At 40.7% G+C, this 24,707-nt stretch overlaps 1 protein-coding gene and 1 pseudogene across 1 annotated transcript; one reads left to right on the top strand and one right to left on the bottom strand.

Moving 5' to 3' along the window:
• Positions 1-2,823: 2,823 nt before the first annotated feature.
• LOC111443841 lies at positions 2,824-15,569 on the bottom strand (annotated as a pseudogene).
• A 3,685-nt stretch (positions 15,570-19,254) lies between these two features.
• On the top strand, positions 19,255-20,382 carry LOC111443840. The gene has a single exon (XM_023081666.1). It carries the CDS (start codon positions 19,255-19,257, stop codon positions 20,380-20,382), a length of 1,128 nt encoding a protein of 375 aa, XP_022937434.1.
• Positions 20,383-24,707: the final 4,325 nt, after the last annotated feature.

The raw sequence follows: 24,707 nt of genomic DNA, 5'->3' as shown, positions 1-24,707 counted from the left end.
TTCTATCTATTCCATTGCTGGAAGCTTAATAAGACTCTTTCTATGATATTACCCGAGAGTATATATATTGTTACCTCCTTTCTATTAACCTGAGTGAGAGTATATTGTTGTTACCTTTCTAGTACCTGCTGAGAGTATATTGTTGTTACCCTTCTATCTAGTATATTGAACACCAAAGGAAAGACTGACTAAAGCTTTACCTTAAACCTAAAGAACAAGTAAAGACTAAAGCAAGAGAAGAAGATTTATTACGGGAAGGGTCAAGCTACTAACTTGCTGAGACAACTGGAACAACAAGATAATTATATTACAGGAAGTAGGTTCAAGCAAATCTCTGGTATAGAACAAGAGTATGAATTACGGGAAGGGTTGGTCAAGCTAATCTGACTCTCGAGTAACAACATTTACATGGTAAAGTCCTCTTCTGGAAGAACAAGATATTTACATTACGGAAGGGTAAAGTCCTCTGACGTCTCGAAACAGGATATTTAAATTACGTCCGGGTAAAGCTCTAGCTGGTCATGAGGAACAGCAGGCAGTTATATTAGAGAAGGATAAACGTACCTGACGTCAAAAGAGAAACAACATTTACTTACATTACAGGCAAGAAGGTAAAGTAATCTGACAGCATGAGGAACAAGATTGACATTACGGCAAGGTAAAGCTCTAGCTAGTCATGAGCAAGACAACAATTGACATTACGGCAGGGTAAAGCTCTAACTAGTCTAGAACAACAACAAAGAAGATTGACATTACAGGAAAGGAAGGTCATGTTACTAACTTCTAAAAGCCAACAACAATGACAACATTTACAGGAAAGAAGGTCAAGCTAACCTCAGGTCTAGAACAACTACATTCATTCCAAGCAAGACGGGTAAAGGTAATCTCTATTACAGATAGAAATACAATAGAATAAGGAATGGTGAGTGATATATATCTATCCTACTTACTCTATTTCTCAATATTTTTGTTTGATTGAAAGAAAGACTAAATGTTGCTTAATTCGAGTTCACTGTCAGACTAAAGCCAGAGAGTTTATGTTGAATCAATAGTCAAAGTAACTGCATAATAAGAGGAACTTGTTTCAAGACGAAAGAGAAAGGCTTAAACAAGACAAGATGGGTTCACTCTTTCTTTCCCCTGTTCCGTAACCTGATTTAATTTCTCTTCTTTGCTTTAGCTGTAAAAGGATTCCTTAAGGAAAGCTTGGTATTCGGTATTCTTTCTTCTCTGTCTGTAACCTTGGTTGGCTACTTAGCTTTAGTTTTGTCTCCTTAACTACATCGTTCACCGTCTTTCCGGCCGTACGTAACCTATTTTAGCTCTAGGAAGTGTGCAGTTAGTGTTCTTTGATGGGAATATATCTGTAACAGTGTGCAGTTAGTGTTCCTTATTCGAAGGAAGTGATTGTTCACCGATATTCGCTGAGCTACTGAAGGAAACCCTTCCCCTGAACCTATCCTTTATGGTCTCTTCTCTGTTCTTTCCATTCACCTGTTGGTTGGTTGAACAATTCCATTCTCTTCTTTCACTCAGTCTTGAACCTTTACAGTCGGGAAAAGAAAAGAGATTAAGCGAAGCGACTTCCTTCACCTGACCTGGAATAAAGAAGGGAGGAAGTCTTTCAAGCCGAAACTAGAAGGGAGAGGAGAGATTAAGCGAAGCGACTGACTGAACCTGCCCTGATATGCCCTAAGCTACTTCCTGAAAGACTCCTTATATTGTATTCCCATCTGTTATTGAAGGAGGTAAACAGGAGGATTTGAAGGTCAAGCTATTCCATTACCTGAACTGTAAACACTAAAGATGAATGAGAGTGAACTACTGAACGAGGGAAAGACTATTCTTTCTTTATTTCTTTCCTGAACTGTAAACAAGGGAAATAGGCTTGATTGGATGAGAAGTGACTGAACCTCTACAACTCGGTCTCTGATCTTTCTCCTTATTCCTATTCAACAACCCTCTCGTAAACTCGGGAAAGCTATTCCATTGCCTTCGCCTGTCCTTTACTTAACTACTTCTTCTCCTCAATTCTAGATGAATGAGAGACTGAAGCAAGACAAGACTCATTAGACTGAACCTACTGAACTAGGTAAAGCATATGAAGTTGAAGTAGCTCTTTTCTTTCACAAGGGGGGAAAGCAATAGGTGGTTAAAGTCAAGCTTATGAATGAGAGTTGACTCCGGAACAGGAAGAAGAAATTTGGGACAGTTCTCGAAAGTCTTTCATTGAAAGACTCAACAAGATGCATTCTTGTCCCTATTTATTCATTCACAGTAAACAAGGGGGGAAAGTGAAGTCGCTCCTTCTTCCCTCTCCTCTTTGAGTCGGTAAAGCAGCTGTCTGAGAATTAGGTCAAGCTATTCCATTGCCTTCACTCCATAACAGTAAGAAAAGAGATGAATGATCTTTCACTCCTCTCCCTATCCTATCGGTCTCATGGCTTCTTCGCTCAATCACCTGTTGGTCTCACTCGCTCCTGAACCTCGGCTTCTATTCCCTGCCTGACCCGAACTGTAAAGTGGTTTCGCTCCTTCACCTCCCCTGTCGGTTTCACAGCTTTGCTCCTGAACCAAATTGAAGGAGGTCTCAAAGAAAAAGAGAAGAAAGACTTCTTATTCATTCAATCCTTGAAACATAGTAAACAAAGTGGCTTCCGTCCTCTTTATTCCAAGACTTGATAACTATACTAAGTAAGCAGTGTTCAGTTATTGCATTAAGGAAGGAAAGACTCTACTCAAGATTCATTCTACTTTTATTCGGTAAAGCATATGAAATTCATTCTCTTTGTCTTTTACCTTTTTTCACTCTGTAAAGCATATTCAGTTGAAGTAGCTGCTGTTTTCCTTTCTAAGATTTGCTGTGAATCCACCAGTTAAGTATTTATGCATTACGATAGGAACTTCCAATTCTCGAGCAAATATAGCCCTTCCTTTGTCTTCATCATTTCTTCTCATCCGCAGTAGCATTGTAGACATTCCTAAACAGCTCTTACCATAATTCATTCTTTGGAGATAATCCCAATTTAGGTTTATTAATAGTACATCCCAATAGAAGAGGGCAACCATACTTGTTCAACTTATCTCTTTGAACCTAGATACCATGAGGCAGTTTGAATATAAGCAGTAGGGATTGGCAAATACTCCAGACGTAGAGCACGCAGAGCCTTGAATCCAATTAACCACAATGGAAGTCAGTTAGTAACAGAACCTTTCTTTCTTCAAAAGGGTCTAGTAGGGGCAGCTAGATAAGCAATATATTGATTTTCTTCTCTAGCGGGAACATCCATAGCATTGTCCTTTCTAAGGTAAGGATCAATCAAGACTGGTAAGCCCATCGGTCAGTTGTCCATGTACCAGTATAAGATTTAGCAGCAGCTAGAGCGGCCCCTGCTTCCTCGGGTGGAACTCCCGGTTGAGAAGTTACTCGTAATGCTGCCAAGATCTCACTATCTTTAGTTTGAGTCTAATAAGTCAATTTAGAATCTTTAACACCAGCTTTGAATCCAACACTTGCTTTAGTCTCTGTTTGTCATTCATTCATCATTCTCGCAACAACAAGGGATAGTAAGGAAAAGAAGAATGAGACTGAAGATGAAATGAAAGATTCCCTCCTCTCTCCTTTACAGTGGTTAAATAATTCAGGGACAGGAAAGAAAGATAAGCTACTGAACCGTAAGGAAAGATGAATTAGAGTTGACTCCTATACCTCGTAAACAAATGAAAGGATGTTCCCTGCGCTACTGAACCGGAAGGGAAGGAAAGAAGAAAGCAAGAAAGACTATCGATGAATGAGAGTGAACCTCCTATAAACTATTAGCTTCTATTCTATACGGAACCGGAACCAGATTTCACTCCTCCCCTGAACCGAAACTCTTGAACAATTAATTCCATTGCCTGCCACAGGTTGAACTCTTGAACAATTCCCTGACCGTAAGGAACGAGGTAAACGAAATAAGTACTGAGCGAACCAGATTGAACAGTAAGATAAAGAAGCAAGCGACTGAACCGGAACAGGAAGTCAGAAATTCAGGGACAGGAAAGACGACGACGAAAGATTAGCTGCTTTACAGGAGAGCTCCGGAACCTATTCTTTCAGGTCAAGCTCATTCGCCTTTGGGACAATTCCATGGCCTCTCCCTATTTTGAGGGCTATTTTCCCGGTATTTAGGGCTGTTTTCCTTTCTTTCCCTTATTTCTGGAGGTAACATACGCTGGATGGATGAGAATCAGGTCAAGCTCCGGAACAGGAGAGTTCAGACTCAAGCTCCTACTAATTGAACAAGGAAGGTAAACTGGAGAGAGGGTCAAGCTCATTCACCTATCGGTCTGTCTCATTCATTGTTGTGCTCCTTCACCTATTTATTCTGGAACTGTAAAGAAGGTCAAGGCGAAACAAGAATGAGAGTTTACAGGAAGGAAGGAAAGACTCAAGATTCTAGATCGTTCATGTCCCTTCACTCTTTCACTCGGTCAAGCAGCTGAGGATTGAATTGACTCTCTCTCCCTGATTGAACTATAAAAGAGAAATACTCAAGATTATCCTGAACCTATCTATTTCTTCTTTATTAACTGATCTTGATCCTCTCTCTACTTACTCTCCTATTAATTCTCCTTCAGCTTTTCTTTTCCTCTACTCTATGACACCTGACCTTCTTTCTGTAGGTCAAGCTATTACCTTCCCCTGCCCCTCTATCTCCCTGAACTACGCTACTTCACCACCTATTGATTCTTGAATAGTAAACTCAGTAAAGCGGTGATTAGCTCCTCTTCTCCTTTGTTACATGGTTGTTTGTATTGAATGATTAAACTTCTATCTTCAATACCTTTTTCTTCTTCTACAGTCGAGTAAAGAAAAGAGAAAGAACTCCGGACCCTTCCCTGATTGAACAAGGGAAAGCTAAATTCATGAAATCCTTCACCTGACGAGAATGAAAGAAGAATTAGATATTCCCTTTATATTTACAGTCGAGTAAAGAAAAGAAGAAAGTCAAGATTGAGTAAGATGCGCAGAATCAGATATTCCTTTTTCCCCTGATGTTACTCCTTTCCCTGTCGGTAAAGTAGCTTCGCTCCTGCCCCTCCCCTTAAGGTTTCACAGCAGAGCTCGTTCACCTCCCCTGTCAGTTTCACAGCATCACTCCTCTCCCTCTTGGTCGAGCTGTTTCACTCCTCTCCCTTTGGTCGAGTTGTTGAACTCCTTTACTTGAACTTCTATTCCTTTTTCCTAATTGAACAAACAAGGTCAAGCATATTCTATGAATTCTCCTTCACTCCTCTTCATTTGAGTCGAGTTGCTTTGCTCATTCGCCTCTACAACAACGAGGTCTCATTGCTGCTTTGCTCATTTTCCTATTCCTATTTATTCATAGTAAAGGAGGTCAAGCTATTTTACGGTCTCTTATCTCTTCTTTCCTTAACTACTGAACCTATTTATTCCACCTCGCTCATAAAGTAAACAAACAAGGGAAAGAAAGCATATTCAATCCTTCTTTTTCACACTTTGACTGTAAGAAAGATGAATGAGAGTTGACTCCTTCACCTATCGGTTGAACAATTCCATTTCCTGAACTTGTCCCTTCTTGAGCTCTTTCACAAGGTAAAGCCATTTGATTGAAGAACCTTTACAAGAGAGTAAATTCATGTATGATAAAGAAGGAACCTGAACCGAGAGCTACTTAACTTGAACCTATTTACCCCGTCAAATCAGGGAGAGGCGAATCATTAGCTGCCAAGACTGAAGCAAGACAAGAAAGATTAATTCTCAAAGAAGAAGAAACCGATATGCCCTTTATTTCAGGAGGTAAAGCTAGATAGAAGAAGAACCTGAACCGTAACCCCTTTTACTTACTGTGTTTAGAGAGTAAATTCCTTGCAGCTCAATCACGTATCCTTCCTTTACTGTGAAAGAAAGAAGGGAGACGAAACAACAATTAGCCTGAACTACTGAACGAGCGAGGTAAATAGATAGGCTGTATGGATGAGAAAGTGTTGAAAGACTCCTTCTCTTGCTTTGCTGAATCACCTGTCGGTTAAACAATTCCATTTCCTTCACCTATCGATCTCGCTTTTTCACCCCTCTCCAACTATCAGCTTTTCTAAGGAAGAGAACAGCGGTTGCAACAACCTACTCCACTTACGACACAACGGATTGTATTCCCCGGAGGCGCATCGTATGAAAAAGATCAATACTCAGGATTCATTCTCTCTCCTTCACCAGATTGAACTGTAAGAAAAGAATCCAGATTAATGATTGTTTACGAACTTAACTACTGAAGAACTAAACTCCGTAACCTTTTAATCTATTACCTGACCGGAATGACAGTATTCCCTTCCCAGATAGAACTGTAAACTAAGATGAAAGAGTTGTAGAACTTCACTCAATCACTTGTCCCCTCTTTCACTCGTGTAAAGACCATAAAGAAATAAATGCTATCCTTCCCTGATTTTTAGGGCTAAAATCGACTGATGAGGTATAATTCTAAAGGAAAGAGACCTCAAACCTGAACCTGATTTCACTCGGTAAACTACTGAACCAGATAGATTGAACTCTTGAACTAATCTTTCTCCTTCACCCCGATATTACCTGACTGCCTGCCCGGATGGAACTCCTTCCCCTATTTCTGGAGGTAAGTCAAGCTATTTTCAGAACCTTTCTTTACAGTTCAAGACTAAAGGGAGAATCTAACTTAACTGCTCCGGAATCGATATGACCTTGCCTTCACTTTACAGTCGAGTAGTAAACTCATAAGCTACTTCATCTTCACCTGACGAGAATGTAAGAAAAGAGGAAGAAGAAACCTTTTCCTCGGCTGAGCTACTTCACCTATTTATTTTGGAACTGGAAATACGGACTCAACTCAATGAGACTGAACCTATACTTTATTTTCTTTCCCTTCAAAGACTGTAAACGAAGAAAGATGATAAGCGCCTACAATGCTGGAATTTGCAAAGCTAGAGGTCCTTCTAGAATCCTTGCAAAACGCTCACAGAGAAAGCTAACTTAACGGATTGATTCCAACCAAGAGCTGGTTAGAAGATGAATGACTCTTAGATCGAACTTGGAATCTATGATGGTCACTCTTAGATACCAAGACAATTCACTCCAGAATTAGCTTGATCAAAACTAATTCAATGAATCGGTTTAAACATCAAACCTAAAGCAAGATTTGAAAAAGAATAACACCAAAAGGGTATCAAGAAAACACAAAGGTTTTTTCTGTATTCAACTAAAAATCTCCCAAACATGAGTATTACATGCCTTTAAATAGGTCTAAAAGGTAACCCTAACATAATATGGTTCAGCCACCAATCACTAATAAATGCTATTAAATACAAATTGAAGAATATAAGACAATTCATACAAACTATTAATAAATGCTATTAAATATAAAAGGAAGCAAATAAAGCATTAATAATTTCCTTAATTGGTAATTCAACTACCAAAGGCAAGTCTTCTAATTATTTTCCAATATCAGCCACTCCATTATCTTCTTGATTTGATATGCGAATGTTATAAAGATTTTTGGGCACAAAAGTCCTTGTTTCAACCGGTACACTAGCTAGCTTTTGAAGATGCAATGTATAGGCCTCTTGAATCTTCTTAACCTTGCTTCTTGTAATCGGTCCTTCGGGTACATGCACGTGATCAGTTGTTGGATTCATATCATCCCCCCTTTCTTTAAAAGGATTTGTCCTCAAATCAAATTCATCGTTCTTTCCGGACAAGAACTGAATTTTTATTTTTCTCACTTTTTTTTTTCTCACCTTTACCTTAGTTTCTTCTCTCCACTGTTGTTCTTCAGATTCTGTTCTTTTTTTCTCTAATTTCAATTGGTCACAATGTACTTCATATGGAGACAATGGAAGTAAAGTAAATTTCTTCCCACACAAAGTAAAAGTATACTTGTTCATGAAACCATCAAATGTTACCTTTCTATCATATTGCCAAGGTCGGCCGATAAAGATGTCCCCCGCATGCATTGGTACGACATCATAAAGAACTTCATCTTTATATCTTCCAAGAGTAAAAGAAATAAGAGCTTGGGAATTCACCTTAAATTCTTCTTTGTTTGTTAACCAATGAAGTTTGTATGGTTTTGGATGTGGATGGACAGAAAGTTGAAGTCTTTTTACAAGGAAACTGCTTACCACATTTGTGCAACTTCCACTATCATCAATCAGCAAGCTGCATGGGTTTGCTTTGATCAAACATCTTGTGTGGAACAAGTTTTCCCTTTGATATTCAAATTTCTCTCCCTTGATTTGAACATTGAGTACCTTTCTTGTGATCAAAGATATGGAATTACCTTCTTCAACATACTCATCATCATATGCGGCGATTTCTTCCACAAGCTGTGAATCATGATCCTCACATTCATCATCTGAATCAAGTATACCATTCCGTATCACCATAACTTTTTCATTAACACACTCTTTGCTCATGTGTCCAAATCCTTTGCACTTCCAACATTGAATAGAACTAGACTTCTCTTTTACCGTCTTTGAAGCTTCATTCATTTTACCATTGAAACTCTCAGCCTCCACTCTTTTAGCAGTCACAAACTTTCCTTTTGGTGACATCGAATCATTTTTATTCATAAAACTATCCTTGTTCCAAGTATTAGAATTTGAAAAGATGCTAGTTCGTGATGTGTACCTTTTTGAATGCTCTTTTTCTTCCTTCAATTGGTCTTCAATTTTGAGAGCATAATGATACATATCTTCCAGATATGGTGGTGGATTTCTGTCAACAAGATGAGCAATTTCTCGATTCAAACCTCCAAGGAATCTAGACATGGTATCTTCTTCTTCTTCTCTAACCTTTGCTCTTTTCATCATAGTTTCCATCTCTTGATAATATTCCGCCACACTTTTTGTTCCTTGCTTCAAACCTTGCAATTTAGTTTTCAAATTTCTTTCATAATGTTTTGGAGCATACCTTTTTCTCATGACTTCTTTAAGTTCTTCCCATGTCTCTATTGGATTCTCCTCTTTTCTTCTTCTCTCGGATTTGAGATGTTGGTACCAATCACTAGCATGATTGGTAAATTCGGCAATAGCAAGTCTCATCTTCTTATTTTCACTATAGGTGTTGCAATCAACCACATGCTCTATCTTTCTTTCCCACTGCAAGTATGCCTCAGAATCTGCCGTTCCACAAAAGGGCGGGATTTTGAGTTTAACTCCCCCATCTCTATCTTCATGTACTCTTTCCATCCTTCTAGGTTGCATAATAGTTGCATGGTTATTTCTTCCTCTCCATCTACCATCAACTTGTCTTTCTTGTACTACTATACCTTCATCTTCTTGTAATGTTCGTTCTTGTCTTTGTTGTTGCGCCCTTCTTTCTTGTCTATCTTCCATCATCATTTTCATCATACCTTGAATTGCTTGAAGAATGGTTGTATTAAGATCTGGAACTGGTGGTACTGCTTCTCCATTATGTGACATTGTTATCAAGGGACCTCACCACACTTCTCACAAAAATTTCACTCAGGGACACTCGTGTTTAACACTCAAAGGTAGGCTTTTGGTACTAGGTCAAGAATGTAAAGGCTGACTTTTTTTTTTTTTTTTTGATAATCTGAGAGAGAAACAAGATTGATACAAAAAAAAATAATAGTAAAGATATTTCACCTCTAGAGCGGCCAAAGAACGTCGACCAAATGCTCTGATACCAAATGATAAGCGCCTACAATGCTGGAATTTGCAAAACTAGAGGTCCTTCTAGAATCCTTGCAAAACGCTCACAGAGAAAGCTAACTTAACGGATTGATTCCAATCAAGAGCTGGTTAGAAGATGAATGACTCTTAGATCGAACTTGGAATCTATGATGGTCACTCTTAGATACCAAGACAATTCACTCCAGAATTAGCTTGATCAAAACTAATTCAATGAATCGGTTTAAACATCAAACCTAAAGCAAGATTTGAAAAAGAATAACACCAAAAGGGTATCAAGAAAACACAAAGGTTTTTTCTGTATTCAACTAAAAATCTCCCAAACATGAGTATTACATGCCTTTAAATAGGTCTAAAAGGTAACCCTAACATAATATGGTTCAGCCACCAATCACTAATAAATGCTATTAAATACAAATTGAAGAATATAAGACAATTCATACAAACTATTAATAAATGCTATTAAATATAAAAGGAAGCAAATAAAGCATTAATAATTTCCTTAATTGGTAATTCAACTACCAAAGGCAAGTCTTCTAATTATTTTCCAATATCAGCCACTCCATTATCTTCTTGATTTGATATGCGAATGTTATAAAGATTTTTGGGCACAAAAGTCCTTGTTTCAACCGGTACACTAGCTAGCTTTTGAAGATGCAATGTATAGGCCTCTTGAATCTTCTTAACCTTGCTTCTTGTAATCGGTCCTTCGGGTACATGCACGTGATCAGTTGTTGGATTCATATCAAAAGACGATGGACGAAACCTTCACTCTTGAACAAATAGGTTAAAGCATCTTCCCTTCACTCCTTTTCCTATGGATTCTTGAACGGTAAACAAACTAAGACTCAACTCAACAAACAAGATTAATTTTCCTTCACTCAATCACTTGTCCCTTCTTTCACTCTTGAAAAAGGCTGGGTGGTATTACCTCACTCCCTTCTGTTATGGTTCTTTATTCTTTCACGAATAGTAAACAAGGGCCGCTAATGAATTGGCTCTCTCTTCCCGGATTTCATTCACTGTTAAAGAAGAAGAAAGAGGAATTATCCTGTCCTTTCTTTCACGATTCATGATCGTTCACTCAATCACTTGTCCCTTCTTGCTTTGACTCGGGTTTCACTATTCAAACACTCTATCTTCATCTTCGCTCCTTCACCTCCTCTGTCGGTTTCACAGCTTCGCTCCTTTTCCTATTTATTCTTGAACTATAAAAGAGCAATAATCCTGATTTCTTCATTATCCTGAACTACTTTTCGTATCCTTTATTCGCTGAGATTACCTAGTCTAGTCAACTCTTTCTCTAGGCTGAGGGTTCGTTCCGGCTTATAAACGAATAAGTGTCCGAGGGGGAGGCAATGTAATTGGGAGACCAATGGAATATGATATGAACCAAAAGACATCAACCCTACAATATCCTTCAATGGAGATGTGAAGAAATGATTGTCAAAATTATCAAAAAGATGTTTCAATTCATGCCACATTGAAGAAGAATGAAGTTTGATTGTTATAAATTTTGGGTGGGTTATAATTTAGAGTAATTTAGAGTTATTGTATTTCATTAATGTAGTTTAAGACTTTTAATTTACTTTAGGTTACAATTACATAATGGTTAATTATTGCCATTAAGTATGAATGTTACAACTCTTGGAATGCCTTTAGTAGTTTCATTTTGAGGCTATATAAAGCCATGTATGTTGTATTTGTAAGTAGACTTGGAAGATATATTAAAAGAAGCATTTGTGCTTTTTCTTAGCCAATGGCTGAGTTTGTTTGCAATTCTATGTAGTTTAGATTGCATGTAGAATCATTCAAGCTCGACATGATCAATCTTGCTTGTGGAGTGATTCGAATCTCAAACAAGTGTTTGAGATATTTGATCAACAAGAATCATTGAAGCTAGACATGATCGATCTTGCTTCTGGAGTGATTCGAATCTCAAACAAAGTGTTCTTGGCTTGAGATATTCGATCTACAAGGTAATCCGAATCTTACTCCCCTTGTAGTGATTCCTTATCTTATCATTTGGTATCAGAGCTTCAGGCTCAAGATCGGATATATGTTTCCTCCTTTGCGTTTCTTCTCAATTTGATTTTTATTTATTTTCATCTTTTTAGTTTTTAATCGACCCAAAGTTCAAAATTCAATCTTTGCTCTATTTAAAATTTCGAGAGGTGAGAATGAGAGCTTCATTTGTGTAAATGAGTGCAAACAGAGTGGCCTAAAATTCCTTGAGTGTATACACGTGAGAGAGTGTTGTGAGGTCCTTTGTATTTCCATAACTTATTTTTTGCAGCAAAGTTTCACAAATAGATTCGAGGACGAATCCTCTTGAAGAAGTGGAGAATGATATGAACCAAGAGACATCAATCATACAATATGCTTCAATGAAGATGTGAAGAAAAGGTTGTCAAAATTATCAAAAGATGTTTCAATTCATGCTACATTGAAGAAGAATAAAGTTTGATTGTTGTAAATTTTGGGTGGGTTATAATTTAGAGTTATTGTGTTTTAAGACTTTTTATTTACTTTAGGTTACATTTACATAATGGTTAATTATGGCCATTAAGTATGAATGTTACAACTCTTGGAATGCCTTTAATAGTTTCATTTTGAGGCTATATAAAGCCATGTATGTTGTATTTGTAAGTAGACTTGGAAGATATATCAAAAGAAGCATTTGTGCTTTTCTTTAGCCAATGGCTAAGTTTCTTTGCAACTCTATGTAGTTTAGATTGCATGTAGAATCATTCAAGCTCGACATGATCAATCTTGCTTGTGGAGTGATTCGAATCTCAAACAAGTGTTTGAGATATTTGATCAACAAGAATCATTGAAGCTAGACATGATCGATCTTGCTTCTGGAGTGATTCGAATCTCAAACAAAGTGTTCTTGGCTTGAGATATTCGATCTACAAGGTAATCCGAATCTTACTCCCCTTGTAGTGATTCCTTATCGTATCAGAATAGGTTTACCTCTAGGGGGAGAGACTTTCTTGATTCTGACTGAGGGTTGGTTGGCTCAAGGTTTTAATAAGAGCTGAGAAGGGTCTGACCTACCTTATGACCTCACCTCAATCGAAGTCTAGACTTTATCTTAGGCTTAAAGAAGTTTTTTGGCACTCAAATCATCTAATTATCTCCGACTGCTTAATCTGTTCTGTGTAAATTGTAGCTGACCATACGGATGGGGATTTGATTCTAGCTCTTTGTTGGAATCCCGGAGTAATCAGAATAAAGCAAGATACTTGCTAAGAAATTCCAGTATTTCATTGGTTATAGGGAGGGAGGAAGTGAGCCCCCTTCTAATATGGCTAGGGGCCGGCGTAAGAAAGAAAAAAAGAGATAGTTTTGAGGCAAGGAAAAAGTCAGACTTTTCAAATATAACCTTATCTGTCCAACCTGATATATATATGGTGGAATCCAATGAATTTTGCCTTCATTAGATCGCCTGTCTCAGTTAAGAAGAGTCATGAAGAGGTCGATCAATTCCTTTTTCAAATTCTGCGGCAGCTGCCCGAGCCCTTCCTGCATGCCATAAATGACCTAGAAATGGGGGGAATCCTAGAACAAAATGAGAGGTAACTAACCAACTTCTAGGAGAGAGATAATTGACTGCATTAATTTCGGTAGCTACACGCCACCCCCGTAATTTAAAGAACCTAAAGGAGCATGGGTCATATATTCTGCGTAAGGTCTTGCCAAGATTGTATATCTTTGCCTACTCAAGTCCAAACGATTAGGACCCCTTATTGGTTCTAACCAAGGAGCACGCAGATCCAAAAAGCACATAGTCTCTTTCTTTCTTTCTACCTCTCCCCTCAAAATGCCTTTTCTCTATGGTCGGAGAACGCATTAAATATTTACCTAAACCAGTAGTAGAGTAGGTCCTTGATCCAATGTTAGCTACAAGAGGTCTCTAACTAGAAACGTAAACAGTTGGTTGAGCTTCAGAAGCTTCGGGTCCAGTCGGCCCCTAAAACTCACTCACTCGGATAAGCAGTATTATTGAACCAGACAAAAGAACAAGCAATAAAACCAAAACGGGATAAAGCACCTAAACTATCGTAAGATTCTCCAGACCATACAAGTGCGCGACGAGCCAAACGGTTTAGTTAAGATCTGCTAAATTCCACCAAGTATACAAATGTAACCTAACTAACCATACATGCCCCCCAACTATATCTTCCAAATCGTCTACACTAAGAATCCATCCTTCTCTCTCCCCCAGAGATTTGAGTAAATACCTAAATATCACACTTGGGCTAAGGTTCAAGTTGGTAATTGATCTTAGATCTCCTCCCCACGGAGCCTAGGTATCATATACGCCCTCCAAATCAGGAGCTTTGAATACTATAATCAACCTATACCTAATTTAGTGAATACCCAAGTAGTCATTTGCTTTCTATCTTTCCACATATAACGGAAGAATGGAAAAGATCAAGGGTATCGGGTCCCAGAAGTGCATGATAAATACCGTCAAAACCCAATACTGCAGAGGAAATTCAGTGAAGTACTCCAGACACAAAGTACGGAAAGGTGTCTATAACTTACTTACCCACCAGTGCCTACGCCCCAACTTAGAGTAGTAGCTAGGAGGGCGGGGAAGGAAAATGGATCTTTGTTCATAGATGGGCAGCCACTTCGAATAGATTCATTGCTCCGGCCCAGAACAGAATACGATTAATCCGGCATGGGCTACATGAGCCCGCCCCCAGTAGTTTACCGTATAAATGGATAAGTCGTTTATTCCCACCGAAACCAGGGGATTCTTTCTTGGTTATGACCAGCTAAAGATAAAGTTCCAAAAGAGAAAGTTCCATTAAAGAGCGTTTCCACGGGGTAGAACCTCCTCAGGTAATATAAGTAAGGTGTGTTTTCATGAGGCTAATCTTGCTTGAGCCGCCATCAAAGTACGAATCCCTTCGGTTAAGAGAAGATTTTGGGTGTATATAGATAGAAAGTCTCAAATTCAGGATCTTCCCACGGATTTCCTGAGAAACAAAGTCATAGGCACGTAGGTTCAGGGCCAGACCAACTACTACTCCAAGAGCAAGCACTCATCCATAAAGCAGTTACTGTTACAAATAAGAGAAAGAAATGTAATAACCCCTTTTTTTATTAGAAAACCTCAAAGATTTGGTACCAAAAGCGGTTAGCAGTGACCATTGAATAAGTTTCTTCAGCTTGAGTTGGGTTACCCGGAAGGAATCTATTTTCACCATCCATCACCATCTTCAAATAAGGGATTTTATACAGTAGCACCATGACACATAGCCACGCCCAATACACCTGCAACATCATATGAAAGGGGTTCAATGTCCAATTATGAAATCCTTGTAAAAGATGAATAGAAATATAGCAGCTACACAAAAACTAGGGGCAAAGAACCAACCAGAAGACTAGACTGCCCTAGTGGAGATAAATCAGGAATACAGAAAGAAAAACAGCAATTGGTCCCGGCGATTGCATGATCATTATAAGGTCTCAATTGAAGAGATCAAGCAAGTCCAAATTGAAATTGCCGTGTAAGATTCAAGACCTATTAGTCCGAAGAAAGCAAAGTCCATAGACCACCTAATGGACACCAAGGAGTCAAATCTATCTCCTTGTGCTTCAGGACCCCATAGTAAGACGAAAGAGTGTGCTAAACTATTAGCAGGAGTGTTAACAGTGGCGGTTAAGAAGTTGCATCCTTCCAAATAGGAACTTGGCAATCCCTGGGTATACCATTAAGTAAGTTACAAAGGTTGTACCTGTACTGTAAACCAACCTCCTACGACACAATAGGCACAAGGAAAGAGGAATAGCCCGGACCAACCTACAAGACCGAACCGGTCCCTCCGTAACCAATCATCCATAATCTCTAAGAAAGAATTTGTCATTTACCAACGGCTATAGTCATAGTGATCCTCCTATTCAACAACTTGAACCATTTTGAAGACCTCATAGCATTTTCCGGGCCTCGAGTCTATCATTGCGGTATGATTGATACTGTCCCTTCTTTGCTAAGGGGTTTCAAATATCTAAATCATTTATGGTCCATAACCTGACCTACTAGTTAGTAGTATTATTCACTCAATACTGTAAATGAAAGTCTCGTTCTCTTTTCTTCTATTCTTCGTCACATTGTTGGACCACCAAAGAATATCAATATGGAAAATCTTTGGCACATAGATAGAAATGGATCTTATCCTCTATTATCTTATCTTCTATTTTGGAATCAAAGAAAGAGATTTTGAAAGGGCTCATAGTGACTTGGAATAACCGTTTCTCTGTGGCGAAAGGGAAATAGTCATTTTTGCCTATAGAACGTCTACAACCAAGAGGATGATTGAATCGTAAATCTCGCCGTATTCCTGTGTGTGTACCAAATCAATATGAAAATGAAAGAGAAAAGATCCACTGTTCTAATTTCATTCTTATCGGATTTGAACCGATGACTTACGCCTTACTTACCATGGCCTTACTCTACCACTTAGTGAAAAAGGCCTATTTCTTTGATTCAATTTCTGACTAAATAAGCCACTAGCCACAATGAGTTGCGTCTCTATAATTATTAGAAATGAGAAGAATGTACATAAATGGGTCTTATCCACTGGCTGATTTAGGAAGGAAAAAGAGGATTGATTACTCTACTGAGTCTAGGTAAAATGGTTTGTTTATTGGATTTGATCCTAATTAAATGGATGAGCCCCACCTTAATTCATTTGATGAAGACATGTACACCCTTGAATATAGATCCTGTAACGACCCGGGAAAGAAAGAATAAAAAAATATATTTATAATAATAATAAATAAATAAAGGAAAACGAGAAAACGAAAAAGAAAAAAAAAACTCAGTCGCCAGAAAACCCGCGAGTTTTTCGGCGACCGCCGAGTTTCGCGGAACCCACGCGAAACGACGGCCACAGCATGCCCACCCTCAGCCCACGACACCGTGCAAAGTTTCAGAGCAGATGCAAAGGGAGAAAAGAGAGAAAATTTCGAGAGAGAGAGAGAGATTTCGGACAAACATCGGGGAGTGTCCAGTTTCTCCGACGAGCCCTCAAACCACCCTCAAACCGACACCAAACGACCTATTACCACCATAAGAGGGATCCCTAACGAAAGCACAATAACTCAGGGTGCGTTTTGTGTTATTTCGTAAGCATCGTCGTCGGTAACCGAGGCCGAAAAATTAGGTTTCTTAATCGATTCCTAGATCTGTGGCTTTTAGGAGCTTTTAGGCCGCAAAACTCCCATAAAGGAAAGAAGGACGATGAACAAAAAGGAAAAGGGAAGGAAGAGGACTGAAATCGGCAACAGAAACGCCGCGGGAAGGAGAGAGAAAGCTCGCCAGAAAATCGGCAGAAGTCGGGTAAGGAAGACGAGATCCACGGATCCGGGTCAACCCGAACCCAGAACCCAGGAGAGCCAGCCCGTTCCTCCCTTGGCCTCTGCCTTCGGCCCAGCCCAACTACAGTGGCCCAAACCTCAAACCAGCCCAGAAGCTACGGTTCAGTTGAACCAACCCAGACCAGACCCATGGTCCAATTGAGCCGGCCTGCAAACCAAACTCCTGCGGCCCAGCCCAGTAAGCCGAGGCCCAACGATTAGTCTTGGCCCAGTAGCCTTCCACAGCCCACGACCCGAACCACGACCCGAACCGGGCTGCGACCCGCGCTTCGACCCGACACTGCCGCCCGACGTGGCTTTCTCTGCTACTGCCACGTGTCACACAGCGGCGCAGGCTATCCCTCGGCTCGGCTCGGCACAAACGGCTCGGGCTCCCTCCGGTGACGCTCCGGCGGCTCCTCTAGCGGCTGTTCGGCTCGGCTCACCTGTTTTCAGCCCGGTTTCCACTATTCCGACCTTCCCGAATCTGTTTTTGGCCCCAATTAAGGTATCCGAGGCCGTTTCAGAGCCGTATTTCACATTTATTAAATTATAGGTAAATTAATTGTGAAATACTAACGGAAAGTGGTGGACGGTGTGATAGGAAACAAACCCCGGGGACGTAGGGAGCAGCTCTCACGGAACGGGAGCTTACGTTTAGCGATTTAGGGAGTACTTCGGCCAAGGCCAACCAAGTAAGTGGCCTTACTATAGGATAGGCTAAATAAATTGTATGATGCTTGATGTTATGTGCCAGTATATACATATTTTGTTGAGTAACGCTTGATATGTTTGACGCACGTTGTGGCATTATGATGAGCATGATGATTGCATGATTTTTACCTTAATATGATGATGTTTTCCATATTGAGCATGCTAGATGATGATGAGTGCCATATTGCATCATGTCGTTAGATCGACGTAGGACACAACCCTATGAGCATGAAAATGATAGTAATATAAATATCCACGAGTATGCGTTACCTAGAGTAACAAAGAGATGAGACTAGAGGGTTGTGTCAGAAGAGACATTACGATGGATTTAGAGGGACCTCATGCATTTTGTATGTTCATAAGCATAGGGCTACTTCCCCTAGAGATGATGGTTGCGGACGCGCAGCTTACGATGAGCGCGAATGCGCACAGGTGCGAAAGCACACAGATGAGGTGCATGACACTATGGGGTTCCGCTAACCTCCGGACGTCACTACAGATTAGCTTGACCAGAGGGTCCAAGGGGTGTGCGAGCGCCCTGGGGACTCACATTCGCACGTGTGAGTCGTGTGTAGGGAAGTACTACACATCCAATTTGTCCGAGACTGGAGGGCACCCCTAAGATGATTAGAGATAGGTCCCTATTCATGATTGCACGTGTTTTCATTAGCATGGCCCCTATAGTGGGGTCACTTACTGAGTATTTCTTCGGTCGTGTGCCATATTGTTTTTTTTTTTTTTCAGGTAAAGGCAAGGCGCCCATGTACGGTTGACGGTGGCATCGTGATCAGAGACTGTGGCGCGTGCATAAGATAGTTGCATATTTAGTTCCTAGTCTTGGTTAGGATAGGGCGTTTGCATTTCATTCATTTATATTAATTAATTTGTAATCGTTTTATTTTATCTTTTTGAACTCCAGCACAATGTTTGAAACACGTAAGTCCGGCAGTGTTTTCCAATGTTTTAATGTATTCTGAAGTTTAAATTTTTTCCGCTAATAAAGATGAGCATGCTTAGATTTTTATTCTGCATTAGAGATGAGCATAAGACGTTAGTGGCGACTCTAGATATGTGGAAATTTAGGGTCGTTACAGTTGGTATCAGAGCTCTATGTTTTAGATTCTGTAGACTAGCCTACGATGTAGGCTTGGCACGCTCCACGGTCCCAACGTCGATGCCCCGTCACCGTCAGGTACGCCTTGCATAAGATAAGAAAAGAGAAACGTTTTAAAACTCGTATGCATTTTTTTTTATGTTGACATTACTGATATGGTTGTGATATTCCACGTATTTATTTAAAAGTATGATGTCATGTGTTGCATGCTGAGTAATTTTGTTAGTAGCATGATATGATGCTTAGCATGATGAATGTTTACTTCTTTGGCGTTACAATGTATTGTATAGTGTGCGTATTGATTTATATATATGCATAGTATTAAGACCTTAGACTTAAGCAACCTTATATTGGTTTATAGAACCATGCCCAGAGGACGAGGAAGAGGAAGAGGAAGAGGAAGAGGAAGAGGAAGACGAGGATGGGGGCGACCCCGTCGTAGAGAAGTAGGACGAGGTGTGGCAGTAGGGGGCCCACCTCAAGAAAGATCAGAGACTGGGCCGGTAACAGTTACGCCGCCCCCAGTCTTACCGCCAGTTGAGCTACCTCCTCAAGCTCCACTACAAGCTGAGCCTCCACCACCAGTAGAACCTCCACCCCAGCCTACCCTACCACTCCAAGTCTCACCTGAAGCTGCACCCCTAATGGGTGGAGTAGATGCTAATACTAGGTTGATGTGTGACTCGATCCAAGCCCTAATTCAAACCTTGGTAACCAATCAACAAGCCAGTCTACAACAGGCCCAGGAACAAGCCCAAGCACACGCACAGGCACAGGCCACTGCTCAGGCCAATGCCCTAGTAAACCCTCCACAACCTGTTAGATGTTCAAACTGGATAAGGGATTTCAAGAGATACGACCCTCGACCATTCACTGGTTCCCTAGTAGACCCCATAGAAGCCCAAATGTGGATTGTAGTGGTGGAAACCACCTTTGAGACTATGGAGTGCCCAGAGAACCAAAAGGTCGCCTGTGCAACCTTCGTCCTACAAAAGGACGCAGAGATATGGTGGAGAGATAACAAGACCCTTCTTAACCGAGAAGGGGGACCAATGAACTGGAAACGATTTAAGGAGGCCTTCCTTAAAGAATATTATCCTAAGTCAGAGCGACTCAAAAAGCAGCAGGAGTTCGCCCACCTGGTACAGGGCGGACTCACAGTGGAGAAGTACAACCGAGAGTTTAATAGACTCAAGAGATTCGCACCGTCCATGGTGGACACTGAGGAAAAGATGACAGAAAAATGTGTATTGGGTTTGGTACCAAGAATCCGCCGCATGTTGGAGGCGTTCAACCCAAAGACCTATGAGGAAGCCTTGAGAACTTCAAAGGCTTTAGAGAAACCAAAGGATGAGAAACAGCGTGAAGAGCCAGTTATAATTGGGCAGAAGCGTCCTCATGAATCAGGAGGCTCTGACCGTCCACCACCAGCACATAGGCACCGTTCCAATAACAGACCCGCTCCTAGATGGGATGAGCGACGCCCTCCCTGACGTACTGACAGGAACCCCAGGAATCAAGATGGGGCCAGAGGGAGGAGAGAGGAAGGGTGCACTATCTGTGGAAGACTACACGGTGGGAGGTGCATGGCTTGCAGCCGAGCGTGTTATAGATGTGGTCAAGAGGGGCACATCGCCGTGAACTGCACGGTCGGAAATGCTGCAGCACAAGCAAACCCGCCCAGAGTAGTAGAGCAAACGGATCAACCAGCACCACTGCGAGCTCAAGCTAGGGCCTACGCGTCAACCAGCAGGGACAATGGGAGGTCCGACGCCTTGGTGACAGGTACACTATCCATTTTAGGTCATTTCGCTTTTACCTTATTTGATTCTGGTTCCACGCATTCCTTTATTTCCATGCCTTTTGTTGTACAAGCAGGGTTCGAATTAGAACCCTTATTGCATGAAATGTTTGTAAGCACCCCTGCGGGGGTAGACTTAGTATTTAGGGATAGAGTAAAGGATGGCCAAGTAATCATAGGGAACCAAACTTTAAGTATTGACCTGATGGTGGTAAACATGACAGGTTTCGACGTCATACTAGGCATGGATTGGTTAGCTGAAAATTGAGCTAGTATAGACTGTCGCAAAAAGGAAGTAAAATTTTCACCACCGACAGGACCTACCTTTAAATTTAAAGGCACAAATACCAGGATTACCCCCAAGGTAGTCTCGATGATGAAAGCAAAGAGGTTAGTCCAACGAGGTGGATGGGCTATATTAGCATGTGCTGTAGACGTAAGAGGAAAGGAAAAGACCTTAGTAAACGTGCCAATAGTAAACGAGTTCCCGGATGTATTTCTGAATGACTTACCTGGAATACCCCCTTCCCGAGCGGTCGACTTTGTCATCGAACTCGAGCCGGGAACTGGGCCTATTTCCAAAGCACCGTATCGCATGGCGCCAGCAGAGTTGAAAGAACTTAAGGCGCAATTGCAAGACTTACTAGATAAAGGATTCATTCGACCTAGCGTGTCCCCTTGGGGTGCGCCAGTGTTGTTTGTTAAGAAGAAAGATGGATCGATGCGTCTGTGCATCGATTACAGAGAGCTAAACAAGAGAACCGTAAAAAACAAATATCCTCTACCTAGAATAGAAGACTTGTTTGATCAACTCAGAGAGGCAACAGTGTTCTCTAAGATAGATCTTCGGTCCGGTTACCACCAAATTAGGATTAATGAAAAAGACGTACCAAAAAAAGCGTTTAGGACAAGGTACGGTCACTACGAGTTTGTAGTGATGTCATTTGGCCTCACTAATGCCCCAGCTGTGTTTATGGAGTTAATGAACCGGGTATTCAAAGAATGCCTAGACATGTTCGTGATTGTGTTCATTGACGACATCCTCATATACTCGAGAACCGACCTAGAGCACGAGGAACACCTCCGAAAAGTCCTAACCACCCTAAGAGAGCACAAGTTGTACGTCAAGTTCTCCAAATGCGAATTTTGGTTACGACAAGTCTCTTTCCTAGGACACGTGGTGTCAAAGGACGGAATATCTGTAGATCCCACCAAGGTCGAAGCGATCACAAAGTGGGAACGCCCAACTACAGTAATGGAAGTAAGGAGTTTCCTAGGATTGGCGGGATATTATCGAAGGTTCGTGCAGGACTTTGCTAAAATATCCTCGCCTTTAACAAAGTTAACAAAAAAAGGGGTGCCATTTAGATGGGATGATGCTTGCTAAAATATCCTCGCCTTTAACAAAGTTAACAAAAAAAGGGGTGCCATTTAGATGGGATGATGCTTGTGAGGCAAGCCTCGCCTTTAACAAAGTTAACAAAAAAAGGGGTGCCATTTAGATGGGATGATGCTTGTGAGGCAAGCTTCCAGAACCTAAAAGAGAGATTGGTAACCGCCCCGGTACTCATAGTACCCGAGAGCTCCGAAGGATATGTGATCTATAGTGATGCCTCCATGAAAGGACTGGGATGTGCGTTAATGCAACACGGCAAGGTTGTCGCATACGCATCTCGTCAACTTAAAGAATATGAAAAGAACTACGCTACCCATGACCTAGAGTTGGCCGCTGTAGTGTTCGCGCTGAAAATCTGGCGACATTCCCTGTATGGCGAAAAAACCCAAATTTTTACCGACCACAAAAGTTTGAAATACTTCTTCACCCAGAAAGAGTTAAACATGAGGCAGAGAAGGTGGTTAGAATTGGTGAAGGATTATGACGTAGATATCCAGTACCACCCTGGGAAAGCAAATCTGGTTGCAGATGCCTTGAGTAGGAAGACGGTCCACTCGTCGGCCCTCATTACGAGGGAAGTAAGGGTACAAAGAGAGTTCGAGCGAGCCAACATAGCTGTAGCGACCAAGGGAGTCATAGCATAGCTGGCCCGACTCACGGTAAAACCTACGCTTAGGCAGAGAATTATTACCTCCCAACGAGAGGATCCTAACCTACAGAAAGCCCTAGGACAGCTAGACGAAAGTCCAGTAGATGGATTCTCGAAGTCATCAGATGAAGGACTATTGTATCAGGGGCGCTTATGTGTTCCAACAAAAGAAAATTTAAGGAAGGAGATACTGATGGAAGCTCACAACTCGCCTTTTGCCATGCATCCAGGAGGTACTAAGATGTACCAAGATTTAAAACAACACTTTTGGTGGAAGAGCATGAAGAGAGATGTGGCCGGGTTTGTGAGCAAGTGCTTAGTTTGTCAACAAGTGAAAGCTCCAAGACAAAAGGCGGCGGGGTTGTTGCAGCCCCTAAGCATATCGGAGTGAAAGTGGGAAAACATAGCGATGGACTTCATAGTAGGTTTACCCAAAACGCCCAAAGGCTATACAGTGATCTGGGTAGCTGTCGATAGGTTGACCAAGTCGGCACACTTTCTACCTGGGAAGGTTACATATACAGTTGACAATTGGGCACAACTGTATGTGAAAGAAATAGCAAGACTACATGGAGTCCCAGTGTCTATAGTGTCGGATCGGGATCCACGCTTTACGTTAGCGTTTTGGCGCGGACTTCAAAAAGCACTGGGTACCCGCCTCGACTTTAGTACCGCCTTTCACCCCCAAACAGATGGACAAACGGAGCGTTTAAACAAAATTCTAGAGGACATGCTACGCGCTTGCGTACTAGATTTTAAGGAAAGTTGGGATTCCAAGCTCCACCTGATGGAATTCTCGTATAACAATAGTTTCCAAGCAACTATTGGAATGACACCGTTTAAGGCCCTGTACGGGAAACGGTGTAGGTCCCCACTATGTTGGGATGAGGTAGGAGAGAGAGAATTAGTAGGACTCGAGTTGGTTCGACTCACCAATGAGGCTGTCCAGAAAATTCGAGCGAGGATGCGTACCGCTCAAAGTAGACAGAAAAGCTACGCCAATGTAAGGTGATATGATAAGGGAATCACTACAAGGGGAGTAAGATTCGGATTACCTTGTAGATCGAATATCTCAAGCCAAGAACACTTTGTTTGAGATTCGAATCACTCCAGAAGCAAGATCGATCATGTCTAGCTTCAATGATTCTTATTGATCAAATATCTCAAGACAAGAACACTTGATTGAGATTCGTATCACTCCACAAGCAAGATTGATCATGTCGAGCTTGAATGATTCTACATGCAACCTAAACTACATAGAGTTGCAAATAAACTTAGCCATTGGCTAAAGAAAGCACAAATGCTCCTTTTATATATATATTTTCCAAGTCTCTCTTACAAATACAACATACATGGCTTTATATAGCCTCAAAACGAAACTATTAAAGGCATTCCAAAAGTTGTAACATTCATACTTAATGACCATAATTAGTCATTATGTAAATGTAACCTAAAGTAAATAAAATGTCTTAAAAATACAATTACTCTAAATTATTCTAAATTGTAACCCACCCAAAATTTATAACCATCAAACTTCATTCCTCTTCAATGTGACATGAATTGCAACCTCTTTTGATAATTTTGACAACATTTTCTTCACATCTTCATTGAAGTATATTGTATGAATGATGTCTCTTGGTTCATATCATTCTCCACTTCTTCAAGAGGATTCGTCCTCGAATCTATTTGTGAAACTTTGCTGCAAAACATAAGATATGGAAATACAAAGGCCCTCACAACAATCTCTCATGTGTATACACTCAAGGATTTTTTAGGCCACTCTGTTTGCACTCATTTACACAAATGAAGCTCTCATTCTCACCTCTCAAAATTTTAAATAGAGCAAAGATTGAATTTTGAACTTTGGGTCGATTAAAAACTAAAAAGATGAAAATAAATAAAAATCAAATTGAGAAGAAACGCAAAGGAAACATATATCCGATCTTGAGCCTGAAGCTCTGATACCAAATGA

The sequence above is a fragment of the Cucurbita moschata genome, unplaced genomic scaffold (genome assembly GCF_002738365.1).
Source record: "Cucurbita moschata cultivar Rifu unplaced genomic scaffold, Cmos_1.0 Cmo_Scf00006, whole genome shotgun sequence".
Lineage (NCBI taxonomy): Eukaryota > Viridiplantae > Streptophyta > Magnoliopsida > Cucurbitales > Cucurbitaceae > Cucurbita > Cucurbita moschata.
This window is presented reverse-complemented; position numbering and strand designations above follow the sequence as displayed.

Coding starts and splice junctions, on each gene's coding strand:
- LOC111443840 (XM_023081666.1), top strand. CDS start 19,255: ATGCCCAGAGGACGAGGAAGAGGAAGAGGAAGAGGAAGAGGAAGAGGA.